The sequence below is a fragment of the Podarcis raffonei genome, chromosome 2 (assembly GCF_027172205.1).
Source record: "Podarcis raffonei isolate rPodRaf1 chromosome 2, rPodRaf1.pri, whole genome shotgun sequence".
Taxonomy (NCBI): domain Eukaryota; kingdom Metazoa; phylum Chordata; class Lepidosauria; order Squamata; family Lacertidae; genus Podarcis; species Podarcis raffonei.
The window spans coordinates 91,317,203-91,339,439 of NC_070603.1; the positions used below are offsets into that span (position 1 = coordinate 91,317,203).

The window sequence follows — 22,237 nt, forward strand, 5'->3', positions numbered from 1 at the left end:
ATTTCACTTTTACTTGATATTCAAGCAGCTCATACTCTCCTGTGTAGCAATCTCAGTTTTTTATCCAACTTTTTGTGTCTTTTTATTTTTATTTTGACAAAGTAATAATCATAAATAAATAAGAATAAAAATGTGACCCCACCACCGAGACCATTCCATTGTAACTATCCAACCTCCCAGAATTTCAGCACTTCTTGCGATGGTTTGACCCCTTTCCGTTTTAACAGTATAAATTCTACGAACACCTTCCATATCTCCTCAAAATCATTTCTCCTGCGTATTCCTCATCTTACCTTAACGGCACATGTTAATTTCTCTTTAATAGCTACATCCCACTCCTCTTTATACAAATTCTTCCATTTTATATTCTGCTTGCCCCTTCCACTTCCTAGCTATCATAATTTGTGCAGCTGTCAATAAATTTGTGAGCAAGTCCTTCATAGCCTGTGAACCTCCCACCTCATTGTAAATTGATAATAATGCTACTGCTAGACTTTCAGTCAGCTTTAACCCGGTGATTTCTGTTACCTCCTTAAACACCCTTTGCCAGAAAATTTGTACATATTTACACCCCCACCACATGTGAACATAATTCCCTATTTCCTGGCATCCCCTCCAACATAACACCGGATATTCCTTGTTTATTTGATTTAATCTGACTGGTGTTAAATATCATCCCCAAACTAATTTATAATAATTTTCTTTTATTCTTATGGACAACATTTTCAACGTATGATTCTCCCATATTTCCCCCCAGCTTTGACTATCTATCTGTCTCCTTTCCCACACCTCTTTTAATTGATCTTCTTGATCCTCCATTTCTACTAATATTTTATAAATTTCACTGGTTTCCCCTTTTAAAACTGTATTTTCTTCTTTATATCCCCTTTTTATAATCATTTTTTTTCAAATTCTGTATATTTTTTGCCGTTCTTGCTTTCCCTTAACCACTTCTTCATCCATTGCTCCAGTCATCCAACTTTTATAATCCCCAGGTAGCAGCATTAAAAAACAGCCAAGTAGCAGTTAAGAGAACACTCCCTGAGCAAAATCCCTGGTTCAAATTCCTCCATTGCATGAGTAGCCAATACAGGCAGAGCTGTATTGCTGACCTGGCTTCCCAACGCTGCACCTTGCTGCCAGCTACTGGGGAGAGAGGCAAGGCAAAAGGGAGTGCAGTGTGGGCACAGCAGCAGGAGCCTCAGATAAACTGCAATAAACTCAAACAACCTCTTTGAGCAAAATAATGAAAGCCTATCACTGCAAATGGAGGTGCTCTCATGTTTCGTGGTAGGCAAGGCATCCTCCTTTGGTATATACACATTCACTAGCAGTCTTTGGGGAGCAGTTGTTCTATGCTACGAGATAACAGAGATGACATTAAAATGTCTCTTCTCATTTCAGTTTGATGTATAATCTAATGATAAGAGAGAAACATGGCAGTCTAATTTATGAATCTGAAACGCATAAATGATAAGGCAGTGGAAGCAAAAAAAGGGGGGGAAGCAGCAACAGTCTTACCAAATAAACAGCCTTACATAAATGTGATTGACACCCTCTAATTAACACACTGTGCCCTAAGATCTTATCACAGTGTATTATCAAATAAGGACCCACAATTGGCCTAGAATAAGACATCATGGCTGCATTGAGAATGGATCTTATACATCCAAGTTAGTAACCGTTTACATACCAGCTGAACAAAGATCGTTTGCGTGACCAGGCACGACAGCCCCAGCCCCCAGGGATTGTGGGAAAGGAAATAAAGACTCTGACAATGTTATGGAATTAAAATTAGGCCACAACTTTATTAAACTTCTGAATGTAGGAAGACCTTGGCTTAGGCCTTCGGCGTGTATCCCTCCCAGCCCCCCAGCCAGGGGAACTGGGGCACATCAGGATAACTGGGATATGGGGGTGCTCTGCACGACGTAAGTGTAGGCAGGCAGCCGAGCCCATATCCCCGCACGCAGGGTAGTTCAGTGGCAACCTTTCAGTGTATGGCCAGTGATAACCATTTATGTAACCCCTTTAAGAGGGGACCCTGGAATCACCGCCGCAGGAGGTAAATCACCACTTCAACCCCTTCCCCCATTATAGAGAAGAAAAGACTAAAGGATTCCACCATAACTGCCAAAGTTGTAACGAATTGCTACAGGGAAGACAAAACCTGCCAATGCAGGAAAATTTCTTCCCGGTCCTTCAACAGCAACCAGTCATAGACCATAGCAGCACCCTCTAAACAGGGAGCAAAAGTTCAACAGCAACCAGTCATAGACCATAGCAGCACCGGCTAAACAGGGCACAAAAGTTAACCAGGAAACAGGAAAACATTAAATAAGGGAGTGTAGGGAGGGTGAATCTCCAGAGCCGTCTGCTTGGCTAATACCGACTCGTCCCCCTATTTATAATGGGGCTGGCCCCACCTCCCAGCAATGAAATTTAATACTGAGGCTGGGCATGAACCTCTGAATAATACACTGAGAAGCAGGCCAGCCCTCATCTACTAGCAAGTTCCCTGGGAACTGTAGCACCACACACAATCCCACAAAGGACACCCACAATATATGATGTGAGTGCTCATTATGGGATGCAACCTGCCCTTGCACACATGGATTGATTCTGCGCAGCCTCCCTCCAAAGCAAGCAATTCATTCTTTCCTATCTCTAGAAAGGTATCCATGCGTAAGCTGCATCTGCTTCTACTGACAGACTTGATAGGATATGATAGGATATGCCTTGGCATTGCACACAGTGCCCCCCGGACATAGGTAGTCATGCCAAGCACATGGCTGTATGTGCAATTGTCAATCACGTTCTTGTGAACTGAACAAGGGGACATAATGCAGGCATCTGTCTGTGCAGTAGTCCATGTTACAAGAAAAGTCCTACATTCAGAAACTAAGTACCGAGCCTCAAAAGCCTGTGTGCAGATGTTGTTGGAGTCCAACTCCTGTCAGCGCTGACTAGAGTGGCCAATAGTCAGGGATTATGAGAATTATAGTCCAACATGTTCTGCCACAATTGCTTTCAGACCTGCAAGGAAGCAATTGCAAAGGCAGGAGACTTTGAAGGTTGCCTGTACAGAATGGTCACGTTCTTCACAGTCCCACTTTCTCCCTGTGCCTGTCAATTGTAAGGTAAAGGTAAAGGGACCCCTGACCATTAGGTCCAGTCGTGACCAACTCTGGGGTTGCGGCGCTCATCTCGCTGTACCCCGAGGGAGCCGGGGTACAGCTTCCAGGTCATGTGGCCAGCATGACTAAGCCACTTCTGGCGAACCAGAGCAGCGCACGGAAACACCGTTTACCTTCCCGCCGGAGCGGTACCTATTTATCTACTTGCACTTTAATGTGCTTTCGAACTGCTAGGTTGGCAGGAGCAGGGACCGAGCAACGGGAGCTCACCCTGTCGCGGGGATTCGAACTGCTGACCTTCCATTCGGCAAATCCTAGGCTCTGTGGTTTAACCCACAGTGCCACCCGCATCCCAAATCAATTGTAGGCCCCCCCCCAAAAAAAATCTCTGAAGAGGCTTTTTGGAGTGGATGGAGCTGCAGTGGGTAAGGAGGAGAAGGGAAAGAACCATTGGGCCAGCTTGACTTCCAATTGCACAGTGCTGAACAGAACGCTTTCAGACCAGATTTCCTTATAACTCTTAGAAGGAACAAGGAGTATATTAGCAGCGTGAACTTCGTAAAAAGGAATACAAATATTTGATTTCATCGGAACGAAGAAAGACACCAGATGTCAACTTAATGTGCGAAACTCATCTTCCAGGGTCTTTGCAGAGATGGCCTAACATGCAACAGGCACAAAGCCCTGTATCAACAGAGAACACTTTTTCTCTTTACACAGCATCTCCTTAAGAAAGAGGTTTTCATATTTAAAATGTATATGAATACCAATCAGGAAGCCTATTGATTCTTGAAGGGTGCTAATAGAACAAGAAGGGGCTAGAGCTCAGCAATGGAGCACACATTTTGCATGCAGAATATCCCATGTTTGAAACTATGCATCTCCAGGCAAGGATTTGTCTAAATCCCTACTGAGCCACTGCCAGTCAGAGTCAGCCTTCTGTGGGCAGGTGGGAGTGCGCCTTGCTTGATCAACAAACAAATGGGAGCTTTAAGCTCCTACACCATCCCTATAATATCATAAAGTTGGCAGGACCTGCTGTGCTTATAAAGAGGTTGCAAAACACATGAACATCTTGCTGGCTGCCAATAATTGACACTGCATTTCACAAGCGTACACCTTGGTGCGGAATATTTTACTGCTGTCATTTTACAGGGCTACCAGTCATCGTTGTCAGAGAAGCATTCGTATACCCCATGCAAGTCCCATGATGCCTGTTGCTCACTAACAGAGGTGATGCAGAGAACAGCCTGCATGCCTATAAAGATTTTTGTAACAGCAGGCTACACAGTTAGGAAGATAGCTTCTCTTAAATTCAGCTGCATTGTGTTCACGAATCTGAAACTTACAATATATGAGACAACGGTTTAACATGAGGTTAGGTTCACATGTAAAACAAGGGAGGACCATTCGGTGAAACCAGAGAGCAAAACCCTTACCTTCTATTGTTGCACGCTTGGGCAGAATGGTGATGGCTCCCTCGGCGACATCTTCCTGCTGTATTACAGGATTTATTTTGGAGCCCCAAGTGTCTGATGCCACCCAAAGAAAATGGCCAACTTGATCAGCCCTTTTTGCTGCTGCAAGGATATGCCTGCAGAGAGAAACAATTCAATTCAATTCAGTTGAGAGAAACATTTATAATTTACACAAATATAAAAGTGGGGGGGGAGAGAGAAGGAAAGTCAAAGTGATACTTATTCACTTGGGAACAATAGCAGGCAGAGAAAGGTTGCTTAATGAGCTGGAACAATGAATCCCCATAACTGGAAGTTGAGCGCTGCCTCATAAGGATGCTTTCAGTCTCGCTTTCCATTGTTTCTTGGCTTTGGAAGTTAGACTGGTACAATCAGCTGCACAATTTGATATAGTTAGGAAGCAGCTGTGTGATTTCAAAATCAAGGATGCTTAAAAATATATATCCACCGGTCATTTAGAAATTATGCCACAATTTGGGCTGCTCCTGAAGCTTTTAACCTCCTTCAGAAATTCACTGGGGCAAGTCAGGGCCCAGAGTTAAGAACATAGTCCATTTTCTACAAAGCTCTTCATAACTGTCAAGAAAGAGGGGGTGGAAATAGGGGCATAGTTTTGTGACCAACCAGGCAATGACTTTGCAATCATAGTGCTTCTGGGTGGGGTCCAGAACGAATCTAAAATGGTGCCCGTGTTTTCACCACATGGTTGTGTGTCTGTGGTAACAGAGGCAACTGCAGAGCTCAGGACTCCCAAGGATGGCTTGAGAGAAAGCATTACCTGGTACTGACACCAACTTCCTAACCTGGTATGCAGAGTTCCACCAAACGCCCACAACCTGAGTCCTCCCTGTACCCTCTCACTGGCTGCCAGTGCAGAGAGAACAGGGTACCACCTCTCTGTTAAAAGTGATGCTTGCTGACAACTTATAACAGGAAGGGATAAGTTCCAGGCAGTCAGAGTACAGCTATGAAAAAGGAGGAGCATGAGGCTTGTATCCTCTGCCCCTTAAAGGCTTGAATATAGAAAGCTGTCTTAAGCTGCACCTCAGAAGGAAAGGCAATGGGGAGGAGACATCTGTAGTTTCAGGCTTTTCAAATCTAAGGCAGACTAAGTGTTGCCCAAATCAGTTTGAGATGATCTGACCTTCTGTCTGAAGCATCAAAGTGGGATCCAAAACATTTTGAACATACAAGCAGAAGATTGTACTGTAAATCTCTTAACCCTTTAGTTTGTTTGACACCCAAGGGCAACAACATAACTCAGGGCTGCCACACACGTGGATTTTGTTCAACAAAATTGCTCAACCATTTTTGATTGTCCTGGCTTTTACTTTTTGAAAGATGGCAATCCTAACATAATTAAAGCTTCAATGAATGTGATATATAGTATATTTTATGCCTTCCTAAATGCAAAATGTAGAATTACTTCTCCTGGAAATTTATTTTTATCTTGATTTTACAACACATTTCACTCCTCTTTCTATCGCCATGGTAATTTCAGTGCTAATTACTTCCCTGTAGAATAATCTATACAAAAAGGTCTATGGGCATTTAGCTACAGTACATTTCATACTGAAGAAAATACCCCTATTTTATTTTCCTTCCTAATGCTTAAGCAAGTATGGATATGATTGCACTTGGAAAGGCCACTTCTCCCCCGTAATAGGAGGGTTGCAATGAATGCCCATGGTTTTCATTTCCTAAAGCAAAAAAAAAAAAGGGCACAATTACCATATCAGACAAGTGTTCAAATATTGCCACAACTTTCCAAACAGTTGATTGACTGGTGAAACAGAGAAAAGAAAAACGATGACATTACACAAGATGCTGCGGAATCAAGCTAATTGCACGGAACAAGGAAGGAGTGCAATAGCTCAGTCTTTGAGCAATACCCCAGCACTAAAGCAATATCAATAAAGAGCACAGAAAAGCAAGACGTAATTATAAGCGATAGGCTAACGTCCTAGCCTTCTTCAGGCTTTTTCCATGCAATTAACATTGCACAGGCGAGGAAGGGAGAATGAGCATGCTCAAGCACTGCACAGAAAATTAGCATTCTACGAGACCAGGGAGAAGAGTTGGTGGAAGAAGACTGGAAGAAATTTAAGGATTATCTACAGAAACATTGTAAAATTAATGAATGTTAAATGATGTCGGAATGAAATGAAGCGGTTTTAGCAACAATGTTAAAAAGGAGTATGTAAAAATGGCTTGTTAAATAGATGAAAATATAAGGTTATAATATGTTAAGATAAAGAACTAAGATAAAAACAAAGAGGGAAAGGATTTGCTGAATTAAACATTCGAAATGGAATACAAAAAGGGGAGGTGTGAGGAGGTCAGGGAAATAAGTGAATGAAAAGTAAGAAATTGAAAGATGGACTTATCTTTTTCTTTACTGTTTTTTCTACTTTCTTTTTTTCCTATTTTGTATTTTCTATTGTTTGTTTTCTTTTTATTATCTTATTACTTTTGTAATCTGTTTTTGAAATTTGAATAAAATATCATTTAAAAAAAAAGAAAAGAAAATTAGCATTCTAAAATGTGTGACGTTCCTACATGGATTAAAGCAGGCTCCCAGTGCAGTCACTATCTCACCAACTCATGGAAGGCAAGAGGAATGGCAACAGAGGGATGGGACAAGCATATTCATCCCCACTTCCTCTTCTATGCAATATTAATTGTGTGGCTCAAGGAATGCCAAAAGAGGCTCCTGCAAACTAATGAAACGACAACACGTTTTTTCACAACAGGAAGGATGTGCATAAGCGCACATACACTCTAGTAAAATAAACAGGTCTGTGTCTTTAAGCAAAGAGTGATGGACAATTTTAGCATTCAACTAACTTGTGAAATAAGAATTCATGAAATTTCTGGCCTCCCCAAAACTGAATATCCACAGGGATTATCTCATTATATATTTCAAAATCAGCATGCAGTTTCTGCCCATGGACATTTATCCATTCATTACACTTTCGGCACACTTCCTTACAATAGTTTTCTCAGTCTTTAAAATGTGTGTTTAAAACTAATAAGTGAGAAACCTGCTAGAATGGAAGGTTTTTCACTGTGGGGAGACAGGGAGAATAGCATGGCTTCAGCTGATTGGCAGTTACAAAATAGGATGGTGGTTCTTGCATCAGCAAAGGATTTAACAAAGTTCATCACATATATAACTCTGCTTGCACCAGTCCCACAGCCCGACTGCAAATGGCACCAGGGATGGCACAATGAGGCAAAACACTGGTATGAGCCCTGCCAGACTCCTTAGATGCTGTTGCTCCCATCCACAAATCATTCTTACAAAAGCACCCTTTGGCATCCATAACTCATGCTGAATAGGCACTCGTGTCAATGGAAAGGCATGCCAGCATAGGACACCCCATTCTTCACTTCTGAGCTATAGTTCTAACATAGGAATTACAAGCATCATTTACTGAAAGAGTATGAGCAATGTGCTGCTTGGGGGAACCTTTGGTTATTGGCATCACTCCCAACATTTGAGATGTTCACATTGTCCATACCTAACTGGAATTGCAGATGTGTAGAGTCCAGCCTGGGTTTAACATGTATGCATGTGCCCTGGATATTGCTGAGATATATTTCCCATGCATAAATGCCTCCGGTGAGTGAAACAAGGATGCTATCAAACTATGTCTCATTTTAGCAATACTAAATTCTTCAATATCTGTTATAGGATTCCAGCATATATATTGGGGATGTATTCTACTAACCATCCTATCAGTGCAAGGATTTCCACCTGTGCAAATGGACTCCCCACTCCTTCCTCTGCATGATCTGCGCCCTCTCCAAATCTGCCTTCTCTGGTCAGGACAATGGAAGATGTTCCTCTAACTAGCTTAGCTCCGGCCTTGGCAGCAGCCAATGAAAAGTGGGCTGTGTTGAGAGTAATGATAGCAGATCTCCATTAACTATTTGCTTGCTTATTTCAAAATGGCATGCAAACCTTCACCTATGCAGGTTCAAGTCATAAGCATCTATATTCTATGCCTATTCTCTTTCTCATTCTCCTTTCTTCTCTCAGACTCCTTACTCCTTATTTCCTTCATTTTTTTCTTCCTCTGTTTCATTTGTCTTCTGAAACATTGCTTAGATTTTTCAAATAATTGAAAACAAGTCATTCTAAACCATGTGGATCTCAGTTGACAACAATTGCAACCTTTATCTTCCCATCCCAAAGACTGTGAAAATGTTCAGCCTGAGTACTGATTGAATAACTTAGTGGTTTATGTATCTTGCATTTTCTATCCCACAAATTGCTCAGTAATTTTCTAAGACTTTGGGGGGTTATTGGTTTCTTAATCAGCTCTCATCTTGGTTAAAATTAAATCAATGCAACACAGTCTCCAGACAAAATGGTAACTTATATCAATACAGCTTTTTTATTGAAAACACAGGCAAGATGGAGCTTTTTCATCTAAGGAACTACCACTGTGTTGTTGTTGCCAGGGGTCAGCAAACTTTTTCAGCAGGGGGCCGGTCCACTGTTCCTCAGACCTTGTGGGGGGCTGGACTATATTTTGAAAAAAATTAAAATGAACAAATTCCTATGTCCCACAAATAACCCAGAGATGCATTTTAAATAAAAGCACACATTCTACTCATGTAAAAACACCAGGCGGGCCCCACAAATAACCCAGAGATGCATTTTAAATAAAAGAATACCGTATTTTTCACCCTATAGGACGCACCGTCCCATAAGGCGCACCTAGTTTTTTTGGGGGGGAATAAAGGAAAATAAAGGAAATAAAGGGGAAAAATTATTCCCCCCCAAGCCTCAGCTTCCCCCGACCCCAGCCCCCAGAACAGGCAAGAGAGCTCAGCGCGCCCAGGCTTCAGCATGCAGGCAACTCTCCGCAAGCTGTGGGAGCCCAGTGCCGGGCTCCCGTGCCTTGCGGAGAGCTGCGCGAAGCCTGGGCACGCTGAGCTCAGTGCGCCCAGGCTTCAGCATGCAGGCAACTCTCTGCAAGCCGTGGGAGCCCAGCGCCGGGCTCCCACGGCTTGCGGAGAGCTGCGCAGAGCTTGGAGAGCGAGAGGACGCACACACATTTCCCCTTCATTTTTGGAGGGGGAAAAGTGTCTCCTATAGGGCGAAAAATACGGTACATTCTACTCATGTAAAGACACGTTTATTCCCAGACCGTCCGAGGCCCAGATTTAGAAAGCGATTGGGCCGGATCTGGCCCCAGGGCCTTAGTTTGCCTTCCCATAGCACAGACACTTTGCAAGAAGGGTCTGCCCTTCTCTGCTCCCCCTCCCAATTAATCTCAATCTTCAGATGATTTTGATCATAATGTTTACATCAAGCATTTTCTCTCTTTATTGTTTGGCAAGTTTTAGCTTAGGGCTGCCGTAATTCAAAAAGCAAAAACCAGTTGTTGAGCTTTTTAATTTTTTTTACAAATTGTTGATGCTAAAAAACCTGCAATTTTTCGATTGACCTGCCTAAGATCCAGGACAAAGTGCCACCTTTCGGAAATCCCCCCCCCTTTGAAATCTCAGTAATGTCCAGAAAAATCCAGACGTATGGCAGCCCTATTTTAGCTAAACATCTTTTACAAATCTGCTTGCAAGAGCTTTGATCTTGACTATCAAACAACTCTAATTTAAAAAGTTTACATTTAATGAATTTTCATAGTAACTGAGCTCTTGGTGAATTCTGCCTTGATTTTGCACCTCTGGTCCGGCAAGGCTAAATGTCAAAGCATCAAGTTTCCAGACCAAAAGCCTTGCAGTTTAGCTACTTTGCAAGTGAATTGCAAAGCAACTGAATCCTGCAAAGGGCAATATAATTAGCTACAAAGGACCTGCGCTGTAAAGTACAAAATATTTGGATTGCAAGCAAGTGATCTGAGATGCAGATTGCACTACCAGCTAATTCCTTTGGCTCTTACCATCCCTTTAGTTGTACACAAAAGTAAATGGGGTCTAGTTCACGCATATTATGTAGGACAAAGGTTCTTGGATTTTACCACTTCAGACTGCAGACAAGCAATCACACAACTGTATATTATCTATAAATATGTTTTGATGGACAGATTGATAGATAGATAGGTAGATAGGTAGATAATCACTCTATGTACATAGTACACTAGAGGCCATGGAGAAAAATTCTACTGAATGTTTTCTGCTAGCATTTTCTGCTAGTGTACCAGTTTTGTATGGGGAGGGAATTTTCCTATGGGGAAGAATTCAACCATATACCGGTAATCCCCTTCCTTCAGTCTGAAGTGGTACAGTCCAGGAACAATTGTGTATCAACATCTATTGTCCATGTAATGCACAGAAATTTTAATACACAAAACTGATGCAGCTCGCAAACACTTCCACTACTACTTTGAGTTGCATATTCTGTTCTATGTGTATATGCTCTTGAAATTATTTTCTGTATTTTCTTGCTAATCCACAAAGCCATTATGTGTAAACAAGTTAATTTCTTCAGTCATCCTTACTTTATATCCTCATCGTAGGCAAATACAATGATAGCCCTGGCTCTGGGAGTATCTAGGAGCAGCTTGATAATTTTATCAAATTCGTAGGTCTTGTCTTTGCGATCCTGAGGGATTTTCAATGACTGAGCAATGCAGAGGTTACCTGTTAATAGAAAGAAAGAAGACAAGATGCTAAAATCTGTAAATTAGTGCAAGAAGGAATACTGGGGGGGAAATAGTGATTAGATGAAGACTTCATTTGTCCAGTGTGGTCCAGTGGATGTGGTTTTAACTCTGGGGAAAATGGATCCAAATTTCCACTCAGCCATGAAGATATCTGGATGTTCATATGCAAGTAATCAGATCAGCCTAATCTACCTCAGAAGTTCTCAGCTAGTCCAACCTGGCACTGTGAAGATTAATAAGTCAGGAATATTAGGCTACCCTATAAATCAACAAGGCAGTATTAATGATTAAAAGTGGAGGGAAAGGAAGAAAAATGCAGATAAATCTGAAAATCTGAATCCAGAATTAAATTCCCATTAAATTTCCCAAACCTTATGAGGTTTCCCAAAATCTAGACTGCCCTCCAAGTGTGTAGAAGCATCGCTTGGACTTTGGTTTTTCACCTAAAATACTTCATGGTGTGGAATGAGTCCATCCCTGCTACCCTCACATCATAATTGAGAGGGGTGTGAATCCAAGGCCTGTAAAGAGAGATGGATCTGTGCACTGCAGGCGAGGTGCATTTGGAGAAGACTCAGCAAAACAAAGCAAAAGACATAGCAGGTTCTGGGGTGCGGCCATCCCACATAAGGCTTTGGCAAGTTGTACGCAGATGGAACTCTAACCGCAATTTCACCTTTGGCTGGATTTCACTATAGCTTAAGAAAGGTTTCCTGAGACATGATAACAACATGAGAAGGGACGTGCTTGTCAACAGATGAGGGAGAGAGAGAGAGAGAGAGAGAGAGAGAGAGAGAGAGAGAGAGAGGTGGCATGATGCTGTAAAGAAAGGTAAAGTTAAAGATGATTCAAAAGAAAAAAAAAACCTCATGCATGGAGTTTGCTTTCAATTCTGCATTGTGATCACTATTGAACTTTGGAGTGGTATACTTACTTTCTGCTGCTGCAAACCTTTTATTTAAGGGGATGCCAGAAAAAAAAAGCACATGAGCACTGGTGGTGGTAGGTAATAAGTTCTGATGCCCATCCCTCACGCTGCTTTGTAAACTCAGGTAATGTTAATACCTAGTTTTGGGGTTCTGTGGGAATGGTGGGGGTGAGAGGTCGATGCGTATGTGCCCTCAGGCTCACTCTGATCAACAACAGATTGTTCTGAATTCTTAAATATTCAGTGTAGCCGCAGATTGTCCAACTAAAACAAAGGACAGCCAGGTTCAAATCTCCACTAAATGTGAAACTCCCTAAGTGATGTTGGGATAGCCACTGCCTCACAGGATGGTTTTGAGGCTGAAGAGAGAGGGTAGTGAATCATGTATGTTGGCCTGACCTGCAAGAACTGATATGCAAAACTCAATCAACCAGTCAATCAACCAGTCAATCAATCAATCAATCAATCAATCAATCAGAGATGTCTTTGTTCTTAACTGTTACAAAACAAATTTTGTCTCATGAACATCAACTAACTAATTTAAAATCTAATATATGCTTTAAGTTTTCAGGGTGTGTGTGTGTGTCAGAATTGCACAGACATGAGCACTGTGCACAAATTATGCATTCCTCCTCCAGAAAACCTGTTCTTTATTTTGATAGAAGATGGCATCTGATAAACTTTCCTACTATTTTCCCCTCCCCTGTTTCTTTCCAATACTAGGTCAGAACCTTCTCTAATGGCCTGTCCACTGCAACCGGCACACATTTGGACATGAACCTTAAGCTTATTAATAGCACAGCAAACATGCGAGGTACGGCCTTGTGGAGCCTCTGCTCAACGGGGATGGTGTTAAAGCATTGGAGTGATACATAAAGGGAAAGGTGGGGAGGGAAAATCCATTTCCCCAAACAATATTGTGAAAATTGCCTGACTTTATAGTTACTACTTTCCCCTGCGGCTCGAGTCTCTTTGGCAGACAGACCCAATTGCTTCTGAATTGTCCAAGTCATTTAAATTCCCAGCACTATCTGTCCCTGGCTGTACTCACAGGTAGCATAGAGACACTAAAACATTTAGCCTGAAACATCCCCAAAGAACAGCCTGCTAGACAAAACATAAAACCAAAGTGAGACTTTCCTCACACAATCTTTCAGGAGAAGAAGAAGGTTCTATTGCTGAGTGCAATTCGGGACAGCTACCATAATTCAGGGCAGCCAATTCAGCACAGAGTACAAAGGGCCAACTTGCCATCTTATTTTTAAAAATGTTTTCTAATCGCTGTGCAAACACATCTCCTATACGTAAAATGTAAACTTAAATATAAACCTGTGGTAAGCCGTTTTTTGTTTAAATATAAGCAGTGTATAAATTGTATGCATAAATAAATGTCACACAATTTGTATGCAAATGATCATATTGCTTACCGTGTAGGTACAGTAAACCATTTCAAATTCTAATAAATATATATAAGTCCTATTCTCATGGATCTCATTCTCATGGTTGCTTAAAGTGCTTTGGGCTTTAACGTGCAACAGATATTTACTACTAAGGGTATTAAGTTATATGACATTTTAAATGCTAGGCTACTGATATTCACGATTCTGCCTTAGGCACTGCAGAGAAAAGAATCACGACACAAAGGAATCACATTTCCAAAGGTCTAATTTCCAGCTTCACAATTGGTTCCTTCTCTATCGTTTCCAGATCTTTGCAGTTTCATCAGAGGAAACCAATCTATCCTGTCACATCTCATAACAGCTGTAGTGTCCTCCAGCAGATGTCACTATGGCACAGTTTGTCATTATTATAAGGCCAAGATATATGCATCTGATTATTTATGATATTACTTCTTAAAGAAAAATGTATAATAATAATAATAATAATAATAATAATAATAATAATAATATCCTCCATCAGGTTTGCTGCCAATATGATGGCTGGTGGAAGCTTAGGCTCGATGATCTGGGTCTACGCTAAGAGACAGGCTGGATCCGGATGGATGCTGCCCTGGATCCAAATATGATAAGTTTTAGAATGTCATGTATATATTTGTTTGTTTGTTTGTTTGACTTTGACTGAGAAGATGAAATAAATGACTGGAGCCTACTCCCTGGGATCATCTGTCCAAAAGCAAGCAAGCAAGCAAGCAACAACAACAGACTATTATTGCAGTCAACTGGTAAAGAAGTGAGAGAGATAAAGTTTGTTTTTCTTTTGCTCACTGGGCCTTGGGAACAGGACTTTGCCATGGATGAATGGACTGAGCTGGACTGAGAGCCAACTTGCAGAGAAAGAACGAGAGGGCGAGAGTTGGGCTACGCTGACTTAAGTACCCAACCCTGGCTCAGCCCAAGATACACTAGCATAACTCCCCCATCCCAGCTCAGCCAGCTGGGTCAAGCAAGTCAAGTCCTTGAAAAATGGGTATTCTGTGGAAGTGGCTAGGGAAGGACCAGGCAAGGGAGACAGACCTATGTTGAGTCCTAACTCCATTCAGCTCTGTCACATGACCTGGCTACCTGGTAGAACTTACACCAGTAAAAGAGTGGTGTAAGTTAAACTATTTTAAAGGCTTCTTTCTCCTCTGCCAGGCTGAGGTTGGCTCAATCGGCAGTAGCATCGCTCTTGAACAAAGTCTGGGTCTGGAATACTTTATGCCAGTGTGTGTGTTATTGTTTGTTTGTATTTTGGTTGTTATTATCTTATGTATTTTGTGCTTTTAGACCATAAACTTAACTGTGATCTTTGGATGAAAGGCACTGTAGAAATTTAATTAAATAAATTACACTGGATTCCCATATTTAGGATTGCTCTCTTATTTTTGAGCTGCTTTCCTAGCCCTGCTGAATTCAATAGGATGTACTTCTCATCCAGGTAAGTGAGGCACTAGGCTTTGGGAAGGAGGTGTGAGGCTCTGGCAGTGTCCTAGAGCCCTCCTGCCTTCTTCCCAAAACCCAGAGTTTGGGAAGAAGGAGGAGGCAGGAAGATGTCCCCTTGGCCCCTGTGCACCTCTGGAGGAAAGCTGAATAAGGACTGGCTAAAGATCTTAGACCAACCCTAGCAAAAAAAGTCAGATGAAATTCTACTTAAAAAAGGAAAAGCTAGATTATATATAAAAAAATGCCATCTGAAGCACACTAGTGTGTAACATATAGGAGGTGTTGTTTTCTTCTCCTGAGAAGGCTCAACAGACCTTAGAATGGCTATGTAACATAATCAAAATGAACTCATTTGTAAAAGTATCCCCAACTGAAACTGTTATCTAACAGAAGAGTTTACATTGTGTTGGATATATTCGGGCTTATATGTGTTCTTGCCTATGTGGATCAAATTAAAATGGGGTAGAAATATGCCTAGCTCACCAAATTACATTTGTGCATGCGCACACACAAATGTATATGCAATCAAGTGTCTTGAACTATTAATCACGGATTCAGGGAGCAAAGCCACTTGGCTGTCAATCAAGTAGCAGTTTATCCACCCAGAAACAGAATTTGTTCTCAGAAAATCCAGTATGTTACCAGTCTGCAGAGGAAACATACTGAATAACTCCTTTAAAATATTTGCTTTGATAAATAATGCCTTATGTATAACGAACTGCTGTGCATTCACCTCTCCATACTCAATATCTCACCTTTATGTCATACAGGTTTCTAAGAGACCGATATACCTTGCATCTAAAATAAGAGATGCCCTCTAGATATTCTCATGAAACCCAAATCAGCATCTCTTAAAGGGCTCATGTCTATAGGCTGTTCAGGCCCTACAATGAATACTTTATGAAATCTGACAAGGTCAAAATCCAAGGCTGCATGGGTTTAGGCCATGTTAGCTTAACAGCTGTCAGTTACTCCCTACAGCAAGTTGTTTCAAGATGGCTGCTCCAATATGTAGAGCAAGAAATGAGTAAAGGATAGCCAGCATATAAAGTTCTAGCTTACTTTAAAAAAGAAGTTGATCTTCACACTGTGCCATATCACAAACTCCCATTTAATCTCTTCTTTATGTCAAAAGCCAATTGCCATTTTGCATGGGGGAGACAGCAATTATTTGGTTCCTAGCTATCATCAAATTGTAAGAGATAAGAATGGCAAATATGGTCATATTCACAAGTGGGATCTGAATAATGTGTTGCAGTGCAGTGCTCCTGTTCAGGCTTCCAGTCAGCAAACCAAACCCTTTTCCAAGATATTCCCAGTATACTCCCATGGATTTCGATTACCAGTCACAGAAATCAGTCAGTATTCTTCCAAGTCTGCTGATACCTCCCTCATGTGCATGGATGATGCCATTTTGGCTACATAAAGCCTAATACAACAGTGGCATTCCTTGGGGTTATGAAGATGAATTAGTTAAGAATCATGCTGTAATAAACATATAAAGTGTGGGTTTATATGACTGTTTCCTAATAAATATGGATGCAATATGCACTTGAAGCATAATTTGTTTTGTTTTTTTTTGCAGAGAATTTCTGTGTGGAATGAGAATTAAGATTCCTTTGGAACTTGTCCACATGGAATTTTTTTACTGAATAATTTTAAATGTTTCTCTGTTTATTGGTTGGTTTTATATATTTTCCCCACAGCAAACCTAATCTAAAGCAAAATTAAACAGAAGCCATAGTGTGTAAATTGGCAGAGAAACGAAAAATGTCTAGCACAGATGAGTTAATTAAGAACTTTATTCTATTAAAGTTGTCACTGTAATTTTTGGTGCATTTTTAATGCAGTTCCCTGGTGCATTTTATCACCTCAAAGACTCACTTTTATTATGACAGTTAAATCAAGCTTCTTTAATCTACCAAAATCAAGGCAGTCGCTGGAAGACTAAATTGAATGCTAAGAATGGTGTAAATGATAATTATGGAAGAGATGGAAAAGATAGAATAGTTTTTCTTGATGGATTGATTCTTATCTAAAAATAGGTAATTACAGAGCCTCATAACTTGTTAACTCCACAATGTCCAATGTAATGAATTCTCAATTGTTAATTTTGCAAGAATTGTCCTGGGGAAGAGCAAAATTATTTGTGTATGCATAAATGACACATAACCAACCACATTACATCTTTTCTCTGGTTAGCATTCACAAGAATCTGAGCATCAACCATTACACTTTTTTGTCATATTAGAAATTAAATAAATAGATATATGAAGGGTCCCAGGTATTTGTTTTAACCCCTAAAACTAAAATGGCTATGTTAAGAAAACAAACCTGGGGATTACCTCATAATCGCTACCCATCTAATATAAACTTCCAGATAATTTTTTGGGGGTACTAAGGTTGGTCATGGTCTCACAAGTGAATTGGTCATAGATCCTAAAGGGGAGGAGATACTAGATGTGAACCATGGTTCTGATCCTAATGAAGATGAACCAGAAACCCAGTCCAATGAGAAAAACTACTTGCAGACGTGAAACTCAACCACCTGTGTGCCCCTAAACATTTGTCCCAGATCCCCTATGGCCTGTTCCCTACAAATGCTGGATCAATGTCAGCACTGTCAGACTTCTGGCAACTTCTGTCCAGGTGGAATTGCTTCTGACTTTCTGTTCCTCATTTCCATTTGCTTTCTTGTTTGCTATGAGTTTCCTGCACCTCTAGCTGACCAGATAACAGGGATGCTCCCACAGAAACCTTACCTTGCCCTGTGTGCCCCCCCCCCAAGAGGCCAAAATAGGACAGCTGGCAGGCTCGGATTGGGGTCAGAGAATGTGCACGACAAATTATCTGCTTAGGATAACTGTGCCTCCTGCTAATTATTTTGAGGAAGACCCTGAAATGATAAAAATCATGGGCTTGTACAAAACTGAGCAGTTTATCTGATTCCCCAGTTGACCATCTTGCAAGGTTATTTGTGAAGTGCTATCGCCTAGGAGAATCTCCCATTCTTTACATCTTCTTAACTTTATCCTTTTAGCTTAGGTCACTGCACACCTCAGACTTTTAGTTATGGTTTCTGCAAGGTGACAAATGAACTGTTATTAGGCTCCCATTCCACAGATACTAGACAGACAGTGGCACACATTGTGCCTGAATCAAGGCATAGGTTGAGATTCAACTAATTAGCCCTCCTAGAAGAAGCCAGTGCAAAAAATTCTGCTACTGCAGTGGGGCTTTCTCCCCTCTCCTTTCCCATGCACCCTCCAAATTTGGCTTGTGGGGGGCAGAAGAACCCACAGAACAGCCCAGAGGGAAAGCAGAAGAGGGTCCTTCCATCTTGCAAGCTGAAAAGCTTGCACTGACAGAAAGATTGCACTGATGGCACATTGCCTTGCTTCCTTACAGTAGCAAAACACAGAGCTACAAAAGAGGGGTGCCAAAGTGATGTGTGGTATAGTGTGGGACCATAAAATGATAAGCAAAATAGAAGCAAAAGAATGCTTGTGATATGTCCTTTATCTGGAGAGAGAGAGAGGAGAGGAAACTTGTTTGTTTGCCTGTTGTCTTTGAGTGCAATTTCATTGTAGGCAGTGGGCATCGATGCTTGCCCATTTCTGATTTGCAGTCATTTGTCTGCTACCTAGAATTACTGGTTGCAACACTGCTCACAAACAATACCTTCCAACACTGATTTGGCTCCATTGCCCAAAGCAATTTCCTGCAACCTCCGCATGCCCAGGAGAATGTTATGCTCTGTGACATTGTTTTATTTTTCTGAACTGCCTCTTGGAACACCACACTGTAATTTAAGAGATTGTTCAGTGCTGTGCCATTCTTACAAGGATTTCTCTCCAGCCTCTGTATTAATGTGACCGCCTCTAGATAGTGAAGCATTTTACAAGTTGCAAGCACAAAGCCTTAAAAAAAATAAAAAATAAAGCTTTTCTGATTTATTTATTTTCTTGGACAGATGCATAGTGTTCCAGCCTATTTCAGATGACTGTGCAGCCTTCAAGGCAAGCAGTCATTGTCAACTAAGAAGAAAAAAAATTCAACGAGCAAGAAAGGCATAATGACTAAGCGGTAGGTAGCATTTGTACATTCTATAGGAAGCCAGCTTGAATGTTCTCTAAATTTTAATAGATTAGTGACTGCAGAGCACAGCATAGACTTGAATGCACAAAGCAGCAGGTATAGGAGGACTGATAGCATATTATGGATTTTGAAAGTTGCCATATGGTATCTGGCACTATTGGCTGAAATAATGTTGTGTTCTTGCATGCTCCTCCTCGGTTGCTCTTCCTACTTGGCCAGTGGTTAATTATGGTATTTTAGGCTCATCTTCACTCTTCGATTTCTGCCACATTTCCTTTGGTGAAATACTGTTCTTCCCCTCTTTTTGGGCTATGGTGCTTTCAATGTTGAACCAGAAAATTACCTGAAATCCCAAATTCAGAATCTCTTGCCATTATCTTTATATAACCATTGGAGCTGAAAGGCAGATGAAAGTAAGATCTATTGTTGTCTGGATTGTCTGTGTCTGATTTGAAACCAAATGGAAACTGATGACTGAGAGAGGTGCCCTCTGACAGTCCTTCCATGAATCTCAAACAGCTCAAGAAAATAGACAAAAAGGCTCTTTGAATTTGTACTGGGGGGCCACTTTTCATAAACAGTTTGGAACCCATTAAAAATGTCTCCCCCCCCCCTTTTTTAAAGGGTCTAACACTTCCTCATCCAGAGTCACACATAACTGACAAGTTGTGGTAGTGAATTTGAGTGTGCATCCTAATCCACATTCTGCCTGAACCAGTCATGCCATGCAGTTAAAACTGGATCCAGGCAACAAACCGTCTTGTTTTGCACAGTTGGCAGGCAGTAGAACCTCCAGTGCAGCATATGAAGACAGGAAAGACCTGCCTGGTTGTCTAGGCAATCAAGGATATGCTTCTGCCTTCCCCATTCAAAGTAAGGGAAATAATAAAGGACATGTTTGCCATTAGTGACATCCTCATGTTTGAATTGGCTACAGAGCACCACAATATTGCTGCATATACTTATCTCAGGGGTAGCCAACCTGATGTCCTCCTGATGTTGTGGACAATGAGCAATGGTCAGGAATTATGAAAGCTATAGTCCAAAACATATGGAAGGCACCATGTTAGGAACCCCAACATAATACCATGATATCACTGCATTCTCTATGGATCCTCTGGTTGGCTTTGATTCTGCAGTGACTTTTTTTTTGTTTTATTTGGAAAAAAGAGCACTGAAGCAGGAACAGATTGGCATACCAAACAGAAGGTGGTAGAACTTATGCTTTGTAGAAGACTCAGTGTTCAGTCTCTAGCATCTCAACTTAAAGAGATATAAGAAATACTTCTGGGCACATTGCTAAATGGGACCAGATGTATGAATTGCCCTGGCTCTGAGTTCATTTTTGGCCACAATTTGCAGTGCTTTAGATACGTAAGAATGGGGGTTCAGAGAAACGAGTTTGGTCTTGGCATATAAAGCAGTAATGGGAAATATATGGGGTCCGAGATGGTTTGGACGTAGCTCCCATCATCCTGGCCAATGATAAGAACTGCACCTCTAAAGTGCTTCAAATGTCTTGATGAACCCCAACTAATAATTCAATGAGTCAACATTTATTATATGGTCAAAGAGCTAGTAAAACAGAAATAAAAAAGTGTGGCAAGGTCCGTCCATGTTCTTTGAAGCAGCCATGCAAGCCCATGAAAAGCATCCATGTGAATCACTTCTCAGAGAAAGGCAAGAACAATTTCCCCCCGAATATTTTCTCTCATCGAGTCTGTCACACTGTTTCCCAAGCAACCTTAAAAATATCCAAGTTGTTTCAAAGGGAGAGTGAGATATCAGGTAGCAGCTGATCATGAGTCATTCTTCACTTTTCCTGAGTGTAGAAGGTGATATGCAAATAGGCATATGCAATAATATGCAGAATGCTTTGTCAAAAAAGAATAAATGAAAAACTCCACCCAGCATGTTATTAAGAGTCTGGTTCTTTTCTTTCTGACCCAGTTTCTATATTAGGGTGTGGCATTGTTGATTTCAAAGGAAGTGCTCTCTTTCAGTTTTACCTATGGAAGTTTAGATTCAGTTCTACCTCGATCCAGTTTGCAGTACTCTAAAAAGAAGCTTGTGCAAAGTTTAATCAGAGTTAGCATAGCTTTAGAAGGAGGAGGAGGAGGAGGAGGAGGAGAAGAAGTTTGGATTTGATATCCCGCTTTATCACTACCCTAAGGAGTTGAAAAGCAGCTAACAATCTCCTTTCCCTTCCTCCCCTACAACAAACACTCTGTGAGGTGAGTGGGGCTGAGAGACTTCAGAGAAGTGTGACTAGCCCAAGGTCACCCAGCAGCTGCATGTGGAGGAGCGGAGACGCGAACCCGGTTCACCAGATTACGAGTCTACCACTCTTAACCACTACACCACACTTATATTGGTTTATTTTGTACCACACCAACTCCCAAGCTGAACTGAAGTTGAATTTACACAAACTGTTACATATTTGAAGCCTACCGGAATATGGGGTTTGAACTGGAAACCCTCTTAGGCCAAGGCTGAGAATGAAGTGACTGACCAACTGACTGGAACCTCCAAGCCAATCAGACTGAAATCTGTCCAATCCAATGTACAAGTGGAGAATCTATGCACCAGTCTTATATGATTGATATAAGTTTTATTTTTAAAAGATCTGTGTGATAAAATAAGACCCCATTTACTTTAAGCTGTGTGGACACGCAAGCTCTGTTCCATTACTGTCTCTCTAGGGCATCTATAAGACAACTGTTACCTCTCTCAATGCCTGAGCAGTGAGGACTGTCGAATAATCGTGGGATCTGCAAACCTAACAGGAAGCATAATGACATTGCAGAGGCAGCAGGAAGGCCACAACTGAAGTAAGCAGGGAAAAGGAATTGTGATTGTAAAGGATGGTAGGCAAGTACAGGAGTAAGTCAAGAGCAGGGAGCTGCAGGTGACTTCAGTGATCTCCTGCAGAGGATTACTGCCATGTCTTCTGTTATTTAGACCATGGTCTTTTTATAAAGACCCATTAATGCGATGTAACTATTAGCACACAACACCTTGGAACACTAGCTTATTTAAAAAAATTCTCCGACCAAAACAGGTTTCTTATTTCAAA

The 22,237-nt window shown here is 41.3% G+C and overlaps 1 protein-coding gene across 3 annotated transcripts in view; it reads right to left on the reverse strand.

Annotated features, from left to right (window-relative positions):
* Positions 1 to 22,237, reverse strand: part of GRM7 (glutamate metabotropic receptor 7) — a 382,004-nt gene that overhangs the window by 177,496 nt on the left and 182,271 nt on the right. For all 3 annotated transcript variants that reach the window (XM_053378124.1, XM_053378122.1, XM_053378123.1), the window contains exons 3-4: positions 11,089 to 11,230; positions 4,577 to 4,731 (exon numbers count right to left, since the gene is read on the reverse strand). In XM_053378124.1, the coding sequence (XP_053234099.1) occupies positions 4,577 to 4,731; positions 11,089 to 11,230 (297 nt within the window). The remainder of the gene's footprint in view (positions 1 to 4,576; positions 4,732 to 11,088; positions 11,231 to 22,237) is intronic.